The sequence below is a fragment of the Ixodes scapularis genome, unplaced genomic scaffold (genome assembly GCF_016920785.2).
Source record: "Ixodes scapularis isolate PalLabHiFi unplaced genomic scaffold, ASM1692078v2 PGA_scaffold3__209_contigs__length_174095766, whole genome shotgun sequence".
NCBI classification, from domain to species: Eukaryota; Metazoa; Arthropoda; class Arachnida; order Ixodida; family Ixodidae; genus Ixodes; species Ixodes scapularis.
The window spans coordinates 158,249,892-158,271,435 of record NW_024609868.1 but is presented as its reverse complement, the minus strand read 5'-3'; the positions used below and the strand labels follow the sequence as shown (position 1 = coordinate 158,271,435).

The 21,544-nt window shown below is 42.8% G+C and overlaps 1 protein-coding gene across 1 annotated transcript in view; it reads right to left on the bottom strand.

The window, feature by feature from the left end:
* Positions 1-21,544, bottom strand: part of LOC8028829 (nose resistant to fluoxetine protein 6) — a 138,525-nt gene that overhangs the window by 72,605 nt on the left and 44,376 nt on the right. Inside the window, exon 4 of the mRNA XM_040211128.3 lies at positions 16,236-16,320. Coding sequence (XP_040067062.2) covers positions 16,236-16,320 — 85 coding nt within the window. The remainder of the gene's footprint in view (positions 1-16,235; positions 16,321-21,544) is intronic.

Sequence of the window (21,544 nt, the reverse complement as noted above, 5' to 3'; positions counted from 1 at the left end):
CGCTACATCGTGTTGAAACTTCCAAGAAGCCGTTCCCTCTCATTTGTGTTTGTGTGGTTATCCTGCTTTGACCGTGTCCACAAATATCACGGATTACATCTTTCAAGTCCGCTATTTTTATGGTAAGTGCACTGCAACCTACTTCTTGGCAACGATTGACCGTTCTTCTACTTGTACTCTTCCAGATTATCTATATAATTATGCAGCCACTATTCTCGCGGCAGCCGGGCGAATAATTTCCCGAAAGTCTACCTTCATAGTCTAGAATTACGTCGGTTCTTGTTTGGTTTGCTATCTTCTCAGTTGTATAAAAGCTTAGAGTGCCTCTCACATTTCACAGATCGCTTGCACGTTTGTACTTTTCTACAGGAGACGTAATAAACTTTGAGGAAAATTGAAAACAATATTTTGTGTCTGTTTTCCTGTCCATTTGCAAGCACCTACGTGAGTACATTTGTTCTACGTGTTTCCTCTATGTTATAAATAGTTTCATGAGTTTCGGAACGTCTTAAACAAGTTTAAGATAACCAACCTACCAGACGATCCCCGTTTAGGGCTAGCGCATAATTTCCCGATTCGAATGGCACGTTCAAACGTGTGGTCACGTGCAAGGTCGAACGGGCACCTGTATCAAACGGGCACCTGTATCAAATGGGTACCGTTTCGAGCGGGTACCGTTTCAAACGGCTACCCGTATCCCATAATCACGTTTGATCCAAACGGGTCGACAAGTTTGCACCCGTTTGATTTACCAGTTTGCCAGCCGTTTCAATTTCAAATGTTTTTTTTTTCAGTAGGGAAGCCCTATTGGAAAACCCCAATATAAACAGCGTATTATGGATATTGGTAAACAATATCTTCTTATTGTATTGCAATACAATATAGACAGTGTATTGGAAAACATTACATTTATTGTATTGTATTACAATAAGGATTTGTTATGGGATTCCAATATCCATAATACGCTGAAAATATTGGAATTCAATACCGTATACAGTGCAGTCCACTTATAACGATATTGAGAAAACCGCAAAATCCAATCGTTATAGCCGATTATCGTTATATCTGGATGAAATCAAATCTAAAAAAATAGCGATCAAATCTAAAAAATTTGATCGCTATAAGCGATATATCGTTATATCTGGTATCGTTATAAGTGGATTACACTGTAAACCCTTATTGGATCCCCATGTGTCGTATGGGGATCCAATAAGGGTTTACGATTCCAATATACTCAGCGTATTATGGATATTGGAATCCAATATATTATATCGGCTACCGATAAAACTATATGCGAGTTGGAATATCACGTTCAGCACGACATTTCTTTGCAACGCAGTCTCTTCTTGTGTGTATTTCTGAGTGATAAAATAAAAAGTGTTGTTGTTGTCAAATTATGAATAAAGAAGCAAAACACTGGGCTTATCCATACCAAATATATTTAACATATTCCTGAACTGGAGGATCTGGCATTTACTGCAAAAGAAAGTTAATTGTTTAGGACCCTCATTCAAAAACTTGCTGTTTGGAAACAGAATGTGAAATCCTCACCTTTTAATGAAAGCAGCACCTGCTAGCTGTAGCCATGTAGAAACTGCAAAATAAAAATTTGTGATTAGTTCGCAACAAGTAGCAATCCTTCACTAAGCCGGATAGATTCAAAATTATGTCTGCGTTTGATTGTGGAAAAATAAGCTTCCATTCCACTGCCACGGATCATTCTGAGCTCCGTCAATTAAATAAACCTATCGGCTCGTCTGGCTTTACAGTTCCTGCTTTGCACCTAACCACGGTGAAAGATACACTCTTTAGGTGAGGACACGCCGGGGCTGAACGCGCGGCGCGAGGAATCAAATAGTGTTCGTTCGACGGGCATCCGAAAGACTGCATCATTCGGCTGCCACCGTGCCCGCGACTGACAGTGTCACCGGCGGCCAAACGGCGGAACTGTGACAGCAAAAAAACATTATCTCGTTGTCATGACACCCGGGTACACCATGGTCTTTCTGCTTGTGTGAGAACCCCGCTGGAGCTCTGCGCGTGTGGTACATTAGGCGGCACAAGCCGTCTTGAACGTGCCCACGGGTCGACGAGTCACCTGCTGGCGTTGCTTGAAACCAAAGTGAGAGAGTGTGAAGAGCGAACTTCATCGGGTTGTGGCCAAGAGCGCGCTGTCCTCACCTAAAGAGTATTATCTTACACCGTGCACCTAATTAAAGTATCTGGAATGCTCACCTTTGAGGAAAAACGAACTGGTGCTTGCTTGCTTGTAGGCCGTGGAAACTGGGACAAACTGGGAGAGAGATTTGCGATTAGTTGCGTTCAAGTAGCAATTACATTGAGTGGCCCCGTAAAGTACACTAAGTCGATAGGATGGAAGCTTGGGCGAGTTGGTGAACCATACTTGGCGGTGACAGCGCAGCAAAATTAATCTCACACCAGACACTCAGGAAGACAAGCACACGCGCTGAACTTACAACTCTTGTGTATTCGACTGCTTCATTTTTCTCTTCAACGTCTGGGTTGACTTTTCAGAACGTGATAAGTAGAAGAAGTAGCACGAAATACAAAGGAAAATTCTAAAGAGAAGGCAAAAGAACAGTAAAAGAGAAGACAAATGAAGAAACTGAAAAAATATCTAAACGAAACACTTTTCCAAATTGTCCCTCTCCCTCATCGCTATCATTTAGATAGAAATTGGAGCTCTTTGGTCGACAGCGCTATAGAAGGACTACTTACAGACTTGTCCTTCAGCTGTGCTATCCTTTCCGCTTCCATTATTTCTCTAGCCAATGCGTCTCTACTCCTACCTATTACAGAACAATTTTCAAAATGTGCTATACAGCCACAATCGCGACAATGGATTCCCAAGTGTCCAGCTACGACTCGGTGGGTGTTATAAAAATGCTCTCTTAAACGATCATTCAAACACCTTCCAGTCTAGCGTACATACTCTCTACCACATGAGAGTGGGACAGAATATACGACTCCTTCAGTACAATTTACAAAGCTCTTTTGGTGCTTTTTCAAACAACCAACTTCCCGGTGTGCCGTCATTTACCTTCCTGCACAGGCTTAGAAGCTTATTTGGTGCTGAAAAAGCAACATTAATGTTAATGCAGTTACCTATCTTTTTTAGACCGTGCGAAACTTTATGTATATATGGAACAATGGCCATCCTTTTCTTTTCTGTATTGCGCTTAGGTCGTTCACCCCATCTTATTCTCTTTAATAAATCCTCTGCAACGGCTGTAAGTAATGCACTAGGATATCCTGTTGACTTTAACCTGGCGATTTGAGCATCAAAGCTAACCTTAAGTGAATGAATACAAGACTTATTAAGCACACTGGTGAGACATAATTTAACAATGCCTCGCTTAACAAGCTTGGAGTGTGCTGACTGAAAATTAAGAGGTTTCTTCCCTCTCGGTTTGTATGACCAACATACATGATGCTCCGAAAAAATTAATCTGAGGTCCAAGAACCATAAGGAACCTTCTGTGGAGAGCTCATGAGTGATTTATGATGGATCTATACAGGATTTACAACAGGAAAGAACATTAGAGACTAATATTTGAAAGTCCTTAGCTGCACAATCTAGCACAATCAAAAAATCATCTACAAAGCGAAACACCTTCACAACAGAAGAAGCATCTAAGCTACGTGAAAGGATCCGGCCCCGATGCGCGAGGTAAAGGTTACTCAAAACTGGTACTATGCATGAACCAATGCATACCCCTGCTTTATGGAGAAAGGTGTTACCCTCCCAACATGCAAACATAGATTTAAAATATACGGTGAGCAGTTCAAGGAAACCACCTTGCAAAAATCCTGACGCGGTCTGAAAAGCAATAAGTCATGTATTCATTCAATTAAGGTTAGCTTTGATGCTCAAATCGCCAGGTTAAAGTCAACAGGATATCCTAGTGCATTACTTACAGCCGTGGCAGAGGATTTATTAAAGAGAATAAGATGGGGTGAACGACCTAAACGCAATACAGAAAAGAAAAGGACGGCCGTTGTTCTATATATACATAAAGTTTCGCACGGTCCAAAAAGATAGGTAACTGCATTAACATTAATGTTGCTTTTTCAGCACCAAATAAGCTTCTAAGCCTGTGCCGGAAGGTAAACGGATCGGCACACCGGGAAGTTGGTAGTTCGAAAAAGCACCAAAAGAGCTTTGTAAATTGTACTGAAGGAGTTGTATATTTTGTCCCACTCTCATGTGTTAGAGAGTATGTAGGCCAGACTGGAACGTGTTTGACTGATCGTTTAAGAGAGCATTTTTATAACACCCACCGAGTCGTAGCTGGACACTTGGGAATCCATTGTCGCGATTGTGGCTGTATAGCACATTTTGAAAATTGTTCTGTAATAGGTAGGAGTAGAGACGCATTGACTAGAGAAATAATGGAAGCGGAAAGGATAGCACAGCTGAAGGACAAGTGTGTAAGTAGTCCTTCTATAGCGCTGTCGACCAAAGAGCTGCAATTTCTATCTAAATGATAGCGATGAGGGAGAGGGACAATTTGTAAGTGTGTTTCGTATAGATATTTTTTCCGTTTCTTTATTTGTCTTCTCTTTTACTGTTCTTTTGCCTTCTCTTTAGAATTTTCCTTTGTATTTCGTGCTACTTCTTCTACTTATCACGTTCTGAAAAGTCAACCCAGACGCTGAAGAGAAAAATGAAGCAGTCGAATACACAAGAGTTGTAAGTTCAGCGCGTGTGCTTGTCTTCCTGAGTGTCTGGTGTGAGTTCGATTTTTCCTGCGCTGTCACCTTCAAGTACACTAAGTCGGAAAGATTAAAAAAATTACATGCGCGGGACATAGATAACCTCTTGCGACGTAACTAGGCATACGTCAATTGCGCTCGCGTGTATTACAGAAAAATAAGCTTCAATGAAGGAGCCCCCAGTCGTTCTTTGCTTCGTCAATTAAAAATGCTGTACCGGTCGTCTGGCTTCAGTATTCCTGCTTCGGGAATCTGGGATTCTCACCTCTGAGGAAAAGCAAACTGGGAACTGCTGGCTCTTAGGCCTTGGAAACTGCCAGAAAGATTCGCGATTAGTTGCGTCCAAGTACCAATTTCTTTGACCAGCCACCTACAGCACACTAAGCCGGATAAAATCAAAATTACATGTGCGTGACATAATATGCCTCTTGTGACAAAACTTGGCACATGTTTTGTCGCCTACAGCAACACTGAAGCCAGACAGACAAGCGATACGGCATATTTAATTGACGGAGCTCAGAACGACTGGGGACGCTTTCACTGAAGCTTGTTTTGCTGCAATACAAGCGTGTATTGCAGCAAAACAAGCTTCAGTGAAAGCGTCCCCAGTCGTTCTGGGCTCCGTCAATTAAATATGCCGTACCGCTTGTCTGGCTTCAGTATTGCTGCTTCAGAGCAATCTAGAAAATCTAGAATCCTCACCTTTGAACAAGAATGAACTGGCGCCTGCTGGCTTGTGGGCCGTGGAAACTGCAAGAGATTTGCGATTAGTTACGTTTAAGTAACAATTTTTTTGAGTAGCCAACTACAGCACACTCAAAATTATATGCACGGGACATAGATGCCTCATGCGACGAACTTCCTTCATCCTTGTTTTCTGTTAACTCTGCCCACCTTCACCACCCGCCTCCAATTTCTGTGCTACTTTTTAAATCTCGATTCCCTGGTTCCCAAAGGCCATGACATGGCTTGTGCCAGTCACAGGTCTGTCAGCTCTGCAACCGGCGCCATTGTGGCAAAGACGCCAAAGCACCTGACGCTTATGTGCTCTTTTAATATTTTGAGCATGGCTCAAAACAGGTGTATGGGTGTCTGGTATGCCCTTTGCTTATTTGCGGATCGTTTCGAATCAGAGGGTAGGCGCTTCTGCGATCTGAGCGCATGCTCGGTTTTTTACAATAGTTGAAATTGAACTCTGCAGGAATTTTCAATCATAACAAACAGAATGTGCATGCCAAAAGGCATAGCAAATGAAACATCCACCGTCTATCTATTTTCGGTTCTTGTCCGCAAGAAGCTGTCGTATATGTAGCCTTCCTTGCTTAAGCCACTCATCCCTAATGTCCCGGTTGGGTCTCGTCCTGATGAATTGTCGGTGGAGACCTGAGGTGCAGTCAACATCAGATTAGACCTTTTGAGACAGAACCATATACTTGCTGGAAGGAAGTACACCCAAACGAATTTTAGACATGTCATTTATAGTGAGTTTTAAAATGAGAGGCCTGATGTAAAATGAGACGTCAATACTGACGCACCAATTTTGCGAACCTAAAATTTTGAAGGCCTTGTCCCCCTCGCTAGGGGGACAAGGCACATGAATCCCGGCATGTGGATGAAATTTTTACCTGAAGATCCTGACTCAATGCCCATCCCCGAATATTTGACCACCACACTTTTAGAAAAAGATAACTTTTTAGAAAACACCGAGTCATCGACCACCCCTACAAAAGCCTGAACCAAGCCTACTCGTACCGTGGCTTGTTTGCTCCGTGCCGCCTTGAGTTAATTCGGGCTGACAATTTTTTTTTCAAATGGAACCCACATTCTTAGTTTCGGTTTCACTTGTAGAGGCAGGTGGATACTTTTGTAAAGCTTCCTCCCTATGCGCTTCCGAGTCAACATTTTTGCAATGGCCAACCCCCGGGCTTTGATTTTTGCGCTCCTTGACAAATGCTGAAACTCATATAGCAGTGCTGTGATTGGCCTAAGCCGTTTTGGAGCACCTTTCGGAGCAGCCAAAACAGTGTTTTGGAGCAGCAAAAGTAGCTTTTAAAGCAGATATTCTAATAAAAATAAAAATATTTGTTTTAAATGCTGGACACGCGAAGGGAATCATGCTCGCCGAAATAAACCAATTATGGTCAAGTTTGGCCACCTGGGAGTCTTTCAAGATGTAACTGAAATGCCAATGACATGACACATTTCTTTTTGGTTTTCGAAACATTCTGCAAAGCTGAAGCAAGCTTTGCTTTAGCTTAGGGTAGTATTGATTGTCCAATTTTAATGTCTCCAAAGAGACATTGCGACATCCCACAAGTGTACAGTGCTGTAGGCATTGCCAAGCAATTCCGAAAAACCGCTTGCCACCGTTTTACTGATTGCCGACGTGCCAGATTTTCGTCAAAAGTAATTAAATGTAAAACACTAAATTGCAAGCGTCCCGACTGGTGCCTCTGTCGTGCAATTATGTTCGCATCGTTGGTTCGCATGCACGTGAGGGCAGCTCCGGCAGGCTTGCAGGTGCATGTGCTTTGTCGCGCTAGCGAAACGGCTGTTTAATCGAAACCGAAAGCATGCCTCTCCGCTCCGTCCCAACTGGTTGCCAAAAATCTATGCGAAATGTAACTGCCCAGCATGCGACAAAAAAGAGTCCAGCGCCGCGTGCTTGCAAGGCCGGCAGGCGAGGTACGAGCTAAACACAGAAAAAAAGAACCTGAGCGCATTGATGCAAGACATCGCGAGCCAGGGTCGCTTTGTGCAACGACTGAACTCGAGACAAACAAGCGTTCTCTGCGGGTTCAGCGTGCGGACATTCCCTTCTTTGCTTTAGCTCACTTCAACTTTTCTTCAGAACACATTTTGCACGTACCGGGGTCCCTCTCGAAAGAAAGCCCACCAAGAGAAACCGAGGTAATCAATACTTCGACACAGCAGTCTTTGAGTTAGAGAGGGATTTTTGTAGCAGCGTATGTTTTAAACAAGAACATGAATGTTGATGAACATGCGGCGGTCCTTATGTTTCAGTTTAGGCAGCTTCATATCTGCAATGTCATGTGGCCGTTGATTTCAGGAGCGAGAGCTTCAGCTCAAGAAGCAACTCCCGCCGCGCCAAAACATAGTTTCGTTTCACAGCGCCACGTCATGGCTGGTACCCAGCACACTAGCGTTGCAGCACACACACACGCCAACATCTATCGTTTAAAAAAAAAATCGCGAGACGAGATTATTGCTTACGAGACGACGAGAGCGTGAAAGAGACGGCATGGCGGGAAAAGACCATTAAAAAAAACCATGGACGATTGATGCAGGATATTTTGTGTCGGGCGGCCGTTTGTGCCGCCTAGCTCATGCATGCTCAGTTACGGTACTTAGTTTAGTTTCGGTTTTGAAAGGCGACCAAAATTGGCCCTTTGGCGCAGGCTTGGCGCAGATTACCCATATTTTGACAAAATGTAGCAGGGTTAGCCCCTTGGTGCAGTTTGGCGCAATTGGCGCAGCCATCACATCACTGATATAGGCGGGCAATAGCTCGCCTTTAAAATACTTGCTCTTGGTGGCCGAGAACAAACTCGTGTTTCTGATTGGCAGCCATTTGCTGCGAAGGATACCTGCACATATCCTAAAGAACCCAGTCTTAGTCTAATACAGATGCTTTGGCCAGACAGAGACACAAAAGCCTGACACAAGACCACTATAAAGACCGGAAATAGAGTGTCTGTGAGGAATAAAACACACAACTCAGATAGGCATCAATCACTCACCTTGAAAACACTTGCGATGAGCGGCAAAGAGCAAACTTCTGGCCTTGATTGGCTGGTGCTTGCCACCAAGACCTGCATGTATAAGAAAGAACCCGGTCTTAATTAAACTTGGGTGTTTTTGCAGAAGGGAGACAAAAATACTAATGCAAGACCACTACACATAGGAAATGGCATCCAAGGGGAATGAAACACTAAACGCAGTGTGTTAGTGTTGACTGTTTTTTCCCCCCCGAGTCACCCGTTTTCTCGGGCGAGCCCCTGGGCTCGGTCCTTGGGCCACTTTTGTTTTTAATTTTTATTAACGATTTAAAGATACACCACCCCAATGTACAAAGCCGATTTTTTGCTGACGATTGTGTTTTATTTGCTAAGGTAAACAACCCGTCTGATCAAGAAGAATTAAATTAATGTCTATCTTTGGTTCATGCGTTGTGCATAAAATGGAATATGGTTCTAAACTGTAAAAAGTGTGTTCAAATGGCCTTGACGCGGAACAACAACCCTTTGTTTTTTTACATATTCTATCAAATGAGTACCACTCGATACTGTTAACCAATATCAATACCTCGGAGCTTTAATTACCTCTGATTTGTCATGGAGTGCACACATTGAGTTTATAGCTCGTAAAGCAATGCGGAAGCTCTGGTTTTTAAGACGAAATATTAACCTGTGTTCACCTGAAACTAAACTGACTGCTTATAAAACCATAATAAGACCAATGGTAGAATATGCATGTATTGTATGGGACCCTCATACAAAGCTGTCAATCGATATGTTACAGACTGTGCAAAAAAAAAAACATTGCAGTTTGTGTACAACCATTATGGTTTTATGTCATCAGTTTCAGATTTGTACCCAAGATCGGGATTGAGTGATTTGGCAACCCAGAGAAAAACAGGACGGCTGAAGTTTCTTTATAATATGATACAGGGTAATTTGCGACTGCGTCTCTGTGATTACACTTCATTTAACGAACCAAGGCCCATGAGAGGCAAACACCAATTAACACTTGTCGAACCATTGTTTGTAACCACTTTGTTCAAAGCATCCTTTTTTCCTAGAACCACGTGTGAGTGGAATAAGCTTCTTGAAAGTGTTTTGATTTGAGATCATTAGATGCTTTTATTGAAGCACTACTCTCGCACTTTGTTGAGTAGTGGCGCTGTCTGCTTGTTTGTACTACTTCCGCTTGTCTTTGAATATTGTTTTTGTACACCTCCTGCCTGGGCGTTCCACAGAATGCTGGCAGTATCACCAAATAAATAAATAAATAAAATATAGGTAGCCAATAGCTCACCTTGAAAATACTTGCTCTTGGTGGCCGAGAACAAACTCGTGTTCATGATTGGCAGCCATTTGCTGCGAAGAATACCTGCACATATCCTAAAGAAACCAGTCTGAGTCTAACACAGATGCTTTGGCCGGTCAGAAACACAAAAGTCTGATACAAACCACAAAAAACAGGAAATAGTGTCTGCGAAAGATGGAAACAGACCCAGGTGGAAAGGCTCGTTCTGTTTCACCTTAGTCAAATAGTGTAGCTCATTTTGCTAAAAAATGTATAATATATATTTTGCCCCATTTAGCAGAGTTTACTGCCAAGGGTACCTGCACACCAGAATAAGTCAGACTTAGTTTTTTTTTTCTTTTGATGAGCGACAACAGAATCCTAAACGGGTGATGAAACAAAATATAAGCCTACCAAGCCAGGCTAGTTTGCCTTGATGCAAGCACAGTGCCTCTGCCGACAAATGACGTTCTATTCTTGGTCACTTGCCATATTTGGTGGGAATAGTAAAGTAAATGAAAATAAGGCTATCTCTCTTGCAGCCCACAGCTGCAAACGAAATTCATATACCTCGATAAACGACCTAAAAATAACATTGGGTGGTGGCCAAGCGGTTTATGGTGTTAAATTTCAAATTTACAGACTGTGTTGTTCTTGTTGAAGTCCTCCTGGTGTATATGTTTATCCATATTAATTATACTTAAATTGTTTGTTTTTTTATTTTTGAGGCACTCGCACATAATTTATACGCTAATTCAGCTTTAGAAGCGTTTTAAGAATACTCCACGGCTTCCTAGTGCTTGTAATAGATTCTCAATAAGAGCGGCTTTCAATTTTTTTTTTTCTTGCTCTCGCTGCTGCTTGCTTCCTCACCCTTAAAATGCTGACAACTCGACACAAAAGTAATAAAAAAATGTGCTTCAAATGTGATGAAGATGAGCATTTCCAAGTTGTACCCCTACTTCATGGCCTGGCCATGCCACCATACCACAGCTGAATGCAGCGACGAATGGTCCCAGATGCTGTGACCCGACCATATATAGCCTTACGGTGTGGCGCGACTCATGCAGCCCCTATGCTTGATGATGGAGCCAGTGTGCGAGGTGCGACCTGCTAGAGCTGTGCAAGCCACAGCTTTACAGCCTGCAAAGGGTGGGAAGATGCCCCTCCCTTTGCAGAGCTTGCAATAGCTTAGCAAGAAGCTATTGCAAGCACTAGGGAGCCACAGTGTGTGAAGAAAAGCACTTCTGAATGTGAATTAGTGTGTAAATTATGCGTCTATACGTTAAAACTTAAAAAAAAGTATTATTTATAAATATAAATATATATATACTGTATACTAAAAAAAAGGCAAAAAGAAAAGAAACGTCTCCAGGTGGGTTTGAACCCAGAGCTCCACTGCCCTTGATTTCAGTTCCCTAAAACCCGCTTCAGATGGGGCAACTTTTCTAGCAATTTTGAGGTTGCTGGCGGGTAATTCCCTAGGTTTTCCCAGATCAGCACGAATTTCTGAGATCAGGTTCGGCTTAAAACAGACACGCAACTCGAACAAACTGGAAAAGTTTGAAGCGGCAGCAGCCAATCAGGGACGCAATATTTTCACGTGACACCCCTGTGGTGGTGAGGATGACAGCTGAAGACTTGGTCCTGGTTTCAAATGGATCGTTTTTGGAAATAAACTTTTTCAGAAACATGAGTGAGTATTAATGCCAGTCAAAGATATAAAAACATGTTTTTAGCACGTAGTTGTGCGTCTATATAGTGCAAGAAAAATCGAATTTCATGATGATGATGGCAAGTCGTAGCAATATGGTTGCAGCGTCTGAACGCAGGCGGCCTGTGTTGCTGGTGTTGCGACGTTAAGTTGCTGGGGGAAATTGCCCCGTCTGAAGTGGGCCTTAGGCTTGCTTCCACCGTTCACGCTCAGCGAGCAAGCCCGCTTCAACTGTTCACACCTCAAGGCAAGCTGGACAGCTACAAGCCACCTAAAGGTCTACCGCCGTATCCCCGGCCAGGCCGTGATGCGACAAAACTTATTAAAAGTCTTGCTGTCAGTGCCACGACCGGCCAGAGTGAAGTCGAGAAAGAATCATCTAAATCAATTCATAGCTTTCTTGGAACGACCCCCCTCAAGGGAGAGTCGTCCCTCCGCCTTTTGTCGACTGTTGGACTGACGCGAAGAAACTAGCCGTCTTGGCCCAGCAGTTACAAATCATAGTGCTCATTAACTCGCCTGCCAGCGTTCCAGGTGCCAACCGCAATTTCCCCCAGTTTACCCGACACCCGCTGACAATCTCGTCTGCCAGTGTTCCCGGTGTCAACTGCCATTTGCGCAATCTTTCCAACACCCACTGTCAAAGACCCATCTGCACTCCAGGCCTCGACAAGCGCTTACTTGCCTACCGCATCACCCCAAGCCTAAATCCTAAATCTGCAATGAGTCCTGGCTGTTTCCCCTCCTACCACCCGTTATCCTGCCTTCCAGCGAACATGCCGTGACTCTCCTCTGCCTCTCGAGACGACTTTCTTACATCTTAACCGCGCTCCCCGTCTCCTGCCAACCACTATTCTAGGGTACCCGAGAAAGCGTGTATTCAACCTCGTTCTTCGAGCCCTTTAGGTACTTGATTCGAGGAGACACCTGCTGAGGTCTGCCGTGAGACAAGTCGCCAAAATTCCAACATATTTGTCTCAACGGGCATTGTTAGCGTTAGTGAACAACCCGCTCAACGAATCCGTATGACTCCCTGGGGAAAACTAGAAGCAGAGGCATACCGAATGAGCCTCACGTTGGATGTGCCATTTTAATACTGGTTTCTTTATCGAGTTCGCTTAGCTACTAATAATCACCGCCCAATCGGTATGCGCTCCGCCCGTCACCCAGGGAGTGGCCAGGCAGCCCGGCTCCGATGTTCCTGCCCAGCTCCAGCCTCGCTCAGCACGCACTGTCTCGCGCCAGCTCGTGACTTCTTTCTCCGCCGACCGCCTGTCACGTGACCTCTGCCTCGTCCTTCAATCTCGGCTCCCACAAAGTTAAGGAAAGGGAATGTACCATTATGCTCAGTGAAGTTCGGTGAGAAGACCCGGGACTCGAGCAGGAATGCCATTATCCTTGGTGTGACCCTACGAGACTCTCTTGCTGCTTTTGCTGGGGTTTATCTAACTGAAGTACCTGTCTGAAAAGTAGAAGAAACATATGTGCATAACACTCATTATTCACAAGAAAATTTGTCAACATCCAAAATGACCCATGGAGAAAACTATGTGAGGAATTTGTTGGCCACTTTGGCCGAGTCACCTCTCGTGGCCAATGTTTCATTGCAACTTTAATTGTAGTAAACAGTCAAAGGGTATATTACAAGGTGCAATTTGGTTTTGTGCGAACCTACAACGCACAAAACAGCACTCTAACACAGTATGTAGAGGTACCTCTAAACAAATTCCAGGGTTTCATGGAGCCTCCTTCAGATAACTGATGTTGAATATAAAATGTGTGCACCAAGGAGTGAGCAAACAGTGACTTCCAATTAGTCTCAAGCACCAGCGACATGTCGACAAGGAGTGCAATGTGTAGAATGTCGTCTAGAGGTGTGCAGCCAAGATGAAAAGGCGAGATATAACGATATCAGAATAAGATCACACCAAAAAGGTTCCGTTACAATCTAGGCACAATAATGAGTCAACCGACGTACAGCCGCGATTCACTTTGTGTTGAGGTGAAAGATGGCCAACAAAATATAAAAAACGCGTTTTTTTTTTTCTGTACATCATTTGCTCTGCGCCGTTGATAGAAGGACAGTTGGGCGGCGTCACAAAGTCACTCACTAGCGCTTTTTCAAATTCGTTCATCGGCACTCATGGTCTACCCGGGAGGAGAAAAGTACGAGCTCAGAGCCGAGCCGCCGAGCGTCGATTGCGACTTTCCTAAAGAGAAGCTCCGGTACACTTCGGCGACTCGTCAGCTTCAGACGCCTCTTCGAACGAGCCTGACGCGCCCGCGAATCCAATGCGCCGAACGGGCGCGGCAGAAAGCACGCCGGAAGGAAGGGGGCTGGAGGCTGAGCATCCGAAAGAGACGCGGCGCTGGTTTCTATGTCTATTTCGCACATGAGATAACAAACTGTCAAAGCTAGCCGAGTGTGAACAGTGACTGACGTTACATTGGAGCACACGCAGTCGAAATGACGCCTGCAACAGAGCACAGCTGGGTGCTTTCAACAGGGGACACAGGCGTTCAAAAAGGCCTCGATTTAAAAACTTCACGTCTCCTTTCTGTCCTTCGGTGTTTACTTTGATCCGCGTACGCCAAAGCACTCAATGCTGCAAGTAATAGAGTCGTGTATACGTACCTTTCGAAGCAATTGAAAGTGTGTAGGTTTCGCTCGATGCCCACGAGTACAGAGTGCGACGAACGCCAATCACGCCGGCTGGCCAAGCTGGCCGGGTCGCGCAACACACAGTCGTTGACACAGACACAGTGGTGACAGCGGCGCAACCGACGCCCGCCCGCTGCGCGCTGCGCACTGCGCATGCTCGTCTTGGCGGCTCGCCAGCACGCCGGCGACGCCGGCATCGCGCCGGGCCAGCCGGGCTCGCTCCCTTCGAAGTTCGGACAGTTCGAAGTCCAAACTGTGGTCCAAATTGCTTGCGCGCGCGCGCGCGCACGTGTTGGCGATGGAAATTGTCTTCTCGAGAAACGAGGCTGTAACGTATCGTTTGATGGCGCAAGTGCACGTATTTTTCACGTCGTTTTTTGGACAGTGTGTGAATCTCGCGAAACAGGCGACGAAAAGTGGTGGGTGAAATGTGCTCGCATGTCGTCGTGGATTTTGTGTACCACGTAGGATTACCCAGAAAGGTGGGTCAATATCGATAAATGTGCGCGTAAGAAGCAACTACATGCACGTGACCTGTCAAATCTATTCACCCTCATTATTTTATCGTGCGAACCGACATTGTCACGTATCGCGTTCGATTTCGGTCCCAACACTGGTAACTAGTATATCGTGTCATGATGTATTTCTCACCGTCGGTAACTTCGTATTGATATCGTATTCGATGTGGTGGTCGTGTCCCAACACCGATAGTTTCTTGTTGTATTGCGATGGTGTGTTGCAACATCGAATTGTATCCCGGTACGTTGGGTTTATCGTTTGGCGATCAACTTTTGTTGCATTACAACTGCAATAAACATTTGTTGGAAAACGATCACTCCAATGAGCACGTCGTTATTGGGTTTTCTCATTAAAAGGTAGGTCGCGGCGGGTGTTCCGGCTAGTTATTCTGAATGGTTTGGTGGTTGTCTAGTTTCAAGCGCGCGAGGCTGTGTGTACTGTGTGCCGTACTGTACATACTTGCACTGTCGATCAATGTTAATGTGTTCGCAACGCAGAACGTTTATGTTATGTGTGTATCCACACCCAATATATTTTTCGCGTATTGCCGTGTGGATATGCCAATATAATGCATGTTGGTAACTTGGTACCCGCGTTCTGAGATATATGCACGCGATATCATATTGTATTCTCCTTTGGTCCCATGATCGACGACCAATATTTGTATATCGTGTGGCCGTACAGTATGTCCATGTCGGTCACCAATATGCACGCGATGTCGTATTCTATTCCAATAACCGTGTAGTATATAGGGGTATTGTGCTCCGATATCGTGTTGTATACCAATAACCGCAAGTTATATCGGGATATTGTGCTCCAATATCCTGTTGTATACCAATAACCGCATACTATATCGGGATATTGTGCTCCGATATGAATTCCCATCCTGCGTATTGGGTTAATCGGATAACAATAAGTTTTTATTGGTTTCCATCATCTTCATTGGAATACAATATTTCCAATAAGCCGAGTTCATATTGGCCTTTTTCAATAGGGAGCCTTTCGAGGGACGCTTAGAAAAAAGCAGTCGTCCCACAGCACTTCTGGTATTCTGTGTTTTAAACGCCATATCTACAACAGCGACCATTGAGACCATCACTTTGTTTCGATATACTGCGCATCAGAAGAAGGTATGCTGAGAGTACGCGAATGTATTATGTACAACGTGTTTTCAACCACCTACCAGTGTTATTGCTCTCTAAACATATGAATAGAAACTCACAAAAAGGACTGCGAAACTTAGAACGGTGAGATGGCATTTTCTGTTACATCGTGGTAAGATGTATATAATGCAATGTTGTTGTTGTTGTATTTTGCTCTTGTCAAAACAGTTTAGTTTGAAGCATGTTTTCGAGGCTAAATAGATATACTCACCTTCCAATTATACCATTACTTCTGCACCTGCCGAGCTAGGTACATATGCCCCTGAGGTTTATGCCGGCTCGCTAGTTGAATTTTGGGCATCGTTACTCATGAAAAGAAAGCTATGTTCTATGTTTTCTGTTCTACCGAAACAACATCAAACTGGGGCGGGTGTAAACACATAGTACTTACATAATTCCGGCTTGCGTGTCGTCAATAGGCGGAACCTGGTTTGTCACGCAGTCTTGTACCTTTACCTCCATGTCACTGATCAGGACTGGAAGACAAGTGCGAAGCATAAGGTTAGAAGACAAAAATTACAAGATCGAAGTTTTTTTGCTTTCGTGTTTTACAATCTCAGTATGTTTCTTTTTACTTCTGACCATTCTTAAAGATTATTATATACGCTAGGGGCACTTGAAATGAAGAATATAGGAGGATTACGAGCAGGTAAAACAGAGAGTCACAGACGAACCTAGAGAGGCCACGACCTGTGTAATGCAAGCCATAAGTAAACCCTGCTGGGTCGCAGGCAAATGTCCAAGTATGAGCGGTTCCTGTTTCTACAGGACTCGCAAGTATGCGAGTTGTGTAGAAACAGGAACCTTTCTAGAATGATCACAACGCAAAGAGACCTAGGATGGCTCCATAAGATAGGTGGCTTTATTCACTCCTGCTTTGTTGTGAAAGACAGGGTTGAAGAATTTTAGTCTTAGTATTTTACTTCCAGATTCAAGTGTTTCCCATCCCAGCCTAGCTTTCATATCTGTAACACTAGCAAAAGGGTCATTATTGTTCAGTACAAAACGCACGGCTTGATTTAGATTTTTTTCTAGTTTATTGATAAGGAAGTCGGAATCAGAGTCCTACACAACGCACTCGTAATCAAGGATCGTTCGTATCAAAGTAACATAAAGTGTTTCTTTAACGTTTCGTGACGCGGATCTAAAATTTCGGCGGATAAAATAAACAATTTTACTAGCCTTTCTGATTGTACGTTCTATATGGCTGTTCTCTTTATAGGGAATCCGCAAATAGCACTCCAAGGTAAACATACTCGAGAAGAGTACATAAAATGGTCCCATCAATTAGGAAGCTTTGAGAATCGCGCAACTTACTTCTTATGAAAGGAATATGTTTGCACTTACTTAAATTTAGGCTCATTTACTATTGCTTGCACCAAGAAGATAAAATGTTTATGTCGGCTTGTAAGATGACAGGGTCGACTGAATTCTTTATTTCCCTGTATAATACGCAGTAATCGGCGAACATTTTAATATGAGGCTTCATATTTTCGGTGATGTCATTTATGTTTTGAAAAAAAGTAAAGGCCCTAAGACGCCCTCTTGTGGCACACCCGACGTAACCCGAGTTGATGTAGATATAGTACCGCAATATTTAAAGCACTCGATGCATTGAGTGGGGAGAACTCGACAACAAGGTTAAAAAAAAATTCAGCACTATACACAAATGTCCTAAGTGAACGCACTTTACTCGAGGTTTAAATTGTGGCAACCACAAAGCGAACAAATATTTATGCGAAATAATTTACCCTTATAGAAGAGGTGGCGCCCGCTGTAAATATATTTTGTTCTAAAAAACCTGAGCAAATTGATTTGCCTGGACGAGCGGTTTAACGTATAATGACGTTTTGTCAATATGCACGCAAACACAGAAATACGAGACTAGCTGGCTTACTGGAGAAAATATATCACAACGCCAACGCAAACTTCAGAAGGGAAAAACATGTGCCACCATCACTCCTCTTCAAGTAGCGGGCATAGAGCGCAATCTCGTTGATGTTAACAAACCTCCTAACGGTCTTTTAGAACAACGTAGGACACGATTTTAATCAAGATATAGACATTTTTTTTCTCTTTAGTTACATTTACAAAACGTAGAATTGGCGTAATTCATTTCATACCAAAAGTGAAGTCGCCCAAAATAAACTATTTTAGTTTGTATTTTTAGAACAAACAAAAAGCCGAAAATCGTAATCAACGCCATTACGGTGGGCATCAAAACAAAACAGTAAAATATTCCTGGATTCAAAAAAAAAATGTTTAGTTATCTTTGGCCTTACTAATTAAATTTCCAATCAATTTTTTTTGGGTGCCTAAAGGTGTTCGATTTTTCAGGTGAAATGTATCTGAGATGGAGAGAACCTATCTAAGTATAAATGCTATTCATGCCGTCTTTTTTGTAGTAATTATTAACGCTGTCGGATAAGTGTACGCCTTCCTGAATCTCAAACCATTAAGAACCGTATAATCAAAGCCAATGAGAGACTACATTTAAAGCGGGACTCTACACTTCAGTATTCAAAGTTATTTTATCGTATTTTCCTTTCTCAGTCGTGTGCCTACCACGCGCTCTAGCGATGGCATAAGAACATAAAAGAAATTGCAAGACGTTAAAAAAAATATGGTTTCTGTTTTACTTGTTATTCACTACAGGGATATCATGGAGGCTGTTCGACCCTCTTCGAAGCGCTACGTTAATCTCGAATCATTGAGGTTGCAACATACCGGAATATGAACTTCTTAAGAGTGCGCTCATATTGGATTCACCACGCTTTCGAATGACACTAAGTAGTCGCACTACTCATTCGCAGTTTCATTGCATACTGGATTGCGTTTCAGAACTTTCGTGTTGCATCACAAATTTAACAAATTCCAACATTTAAATTTCTCAGAGTCACCCAAAAAAACTTTTTTATATCCTCCTTCGAGTTTAAAATTCTGTTTTCGAATCAGCTCGTTCCAAAATAATAAAGTTTTAGAGAATAAAAGTCACATTTTATAACAATGGTGTTTCACCAGCCTTTGTGAATGTTATTAATATTTGTTAAAAACGAGAATTAAAAAAAAATAAACGATTAACTCGAAATGAAGTTTTTAAACTCGGCACACGTCAAGGTATGACTGATGAGCAGTATGTAGAAACTATTTACCTAAACTGTACTAATACTTTTTTTTAAATATTTTTCTCATAGGAAACTTTCCAATGTGAGGTTTGCTTCCCGTTGTCAATGGAAAGAAGTCGTAAAACTAAGTTTTCCTTCCGCGCTAACAATATAGGGGGGCACTTTATGTCACGTGTGCTTTAGGGAGAATCGCGGTTGTTGGCCATATCCATTCCACATGCTAAAACAGCGCAAAGAACACGGAGGAAGAGAAAAGGACAGGCAGAACAAAAGAAAGCTGACCCCCAACTAATTTCTTTTGAAAGAGGAGAAAAAGAAGCCACAGAAATGAACCCCACATGATAGTTAATAAGGAGAGCACAAATAAAAAAAACAAGACAATATATCGGCAAACATGGTTGATTTCAGCGGGAAAAGAATAAGGAAGAGGAAATCGCTAAGCACGCCATGAAACAAAATAGAGAAAATAAAATAAATATCAAATTTCAAGAACAGGAAAGATAAAATACGGCACTTTTTTAGTCCAGGCTGGCAAAATTAACTTGCCTTAGGCGTTGGCTAAGAATGTCACCTCCTTTGCACGTAACAAAAGAAAAGGATGGCTAACGCATTGCTGTCCTATTTTTCGAATTTTATACGCCTCAAATACCTCTCGGGTAGTCCGATCTTCAAATTCCCTGAGTGTAGTTGTGTCAGTGAAGGTCGGTGTGCACTGGAAGGTGAGAGATTGTTTAGGCAGGGTTTAGGCAGGCGTGAAGGGAATAAAAATTATCTCAAAGCCGTTCTTTGAGGTATCTTTCAGTCTGTACAATGGAGCAACCACTACACCTAAGGGGAATCTTGTAAACTGCAGCTTGCGTGCAGGAAACAAACTTGCTATTGCATTCTTAGTGGCAAGCGGTTTGTAAACGATTTCACATGACAAAGCTCATCTTTGCGCAGGTCTTAAATAAAGTTTGGGGTGTAGAAAACACCACTGGGTCATCTTACCTGTTGGCTATTCGTTTACAATTGCGGGACACTGTGTGCAGGCACGAGCCTACTACTGGGCGCTTTCTTAAAATATTTTTCCTGCTGCTGCTAATCTCTTTAACATCCTTCAACAAGGGTTCCATTACCTCTGTTAGGACTGCCAGAGGAAAACCAAATTCCTTAAGGCGTTCAAGCTGAGATCTACAACTGTCCTCAACGGCGTGGATACGTGACTTTGCCTGGGTCGAGCCTAGAATGTAGATGGCTATGCCGCTTTACAATCTTAGAATGAGAGAAAGTGTAAGGTGAAATGTCTTTCTTTTACAGAGGAGAAAATACCAGCATAGGCGATTGACTTGTGCCGACAACGATAAATCTTAAAAATGCAGGTTCCCGTCCTTGGGTTGCTCAAACGTAAACTTTAGACCTGAAGCGCACTTCGCAAAAGTTTCCAATGCTAGATTTCCAACATATGACTTTATTTTGACGCTGCAATGTTTTACTGAGATGAATCTTGATAAGATAACAAGGCGTAACCTTTTGAATAAGTAACCAATATTAACTTCTTGGTACCGGTTTTGCAGTGACGGGAATCGAATATTTGCAAACTCTTTTTTCGCAAATTTGCATGGCTGTTTTTTTTTGTGTATTACGTGTATGAAAATATATTTAACGTTTGAGCCAAAAATTGGACACAGATGGAGCCATAAGATAAAATGTTCTTCAAAAGCAGGATTGAAACAGTAACTTACACGTGGCGACTAAAAAACAAATTGTACTTCTAAAGAAAAAAAAAACTCCCACTTGGTTTACTAAGTTGTTCCTAGAATATTATTAGCGCAAAAAACTGCGGTTAATCGTCAGGTATACGTAAACAAAAGTTTCCAATTTCTGAGTTTTATTGGTATGTTGATATCAGTGTAATATTATTATGCAATTTTAACATTGACGACCAATGCTGTTAAAATAAGCTTGCAAAAAAAGGTAACGGTTGAATGTTATACTTTGTCGGTGAATTAGAGCCATAATATTTTCCAACCATGCAGAGTGGCTTGGTCTTGACCTCAATAGCATCGTTCACTCACAGTAATTTAATTCAGTGTTCAGACACTATTGAATCAATACCGAGACTTCACCCTTCGGGTGTCACAAAGACGCTTTCGGGAAAACCCAGAATACAGTGGAAAACGGTTCCCACTAAATTTGGTGGAAAACGTCTCTCCGCCAAATTTATTGAGAGTACTAGAATCGGTGCATAATTGTCGCAATTCGTATCATGTCTTGTCTCACACCATGTCGCGAGGGTGGAGCCTCAGCAGATGTTCTTGATAAAAATAATAAATAACTCAGCAAGAAAAGGTTTAGGAATGCTATTGAATTACAACACTTATGGTAATGGCGAAAGAGATAACATAAATTTAGAAAAAAATAGTTTTAATATTACCTTACCACACTCTCTAGAAAGGATTTCCCTTTGTTTGCACTTAGACATTGTAAGCAGAACCCCTCGGACTGCGGGAAGCAACGGGGGACGAGGAGAGAGATCACAAAATATGTGCCCTACACTCGAGGCGACTGAACCCCCTGCGTTCGAGAAAAGTTA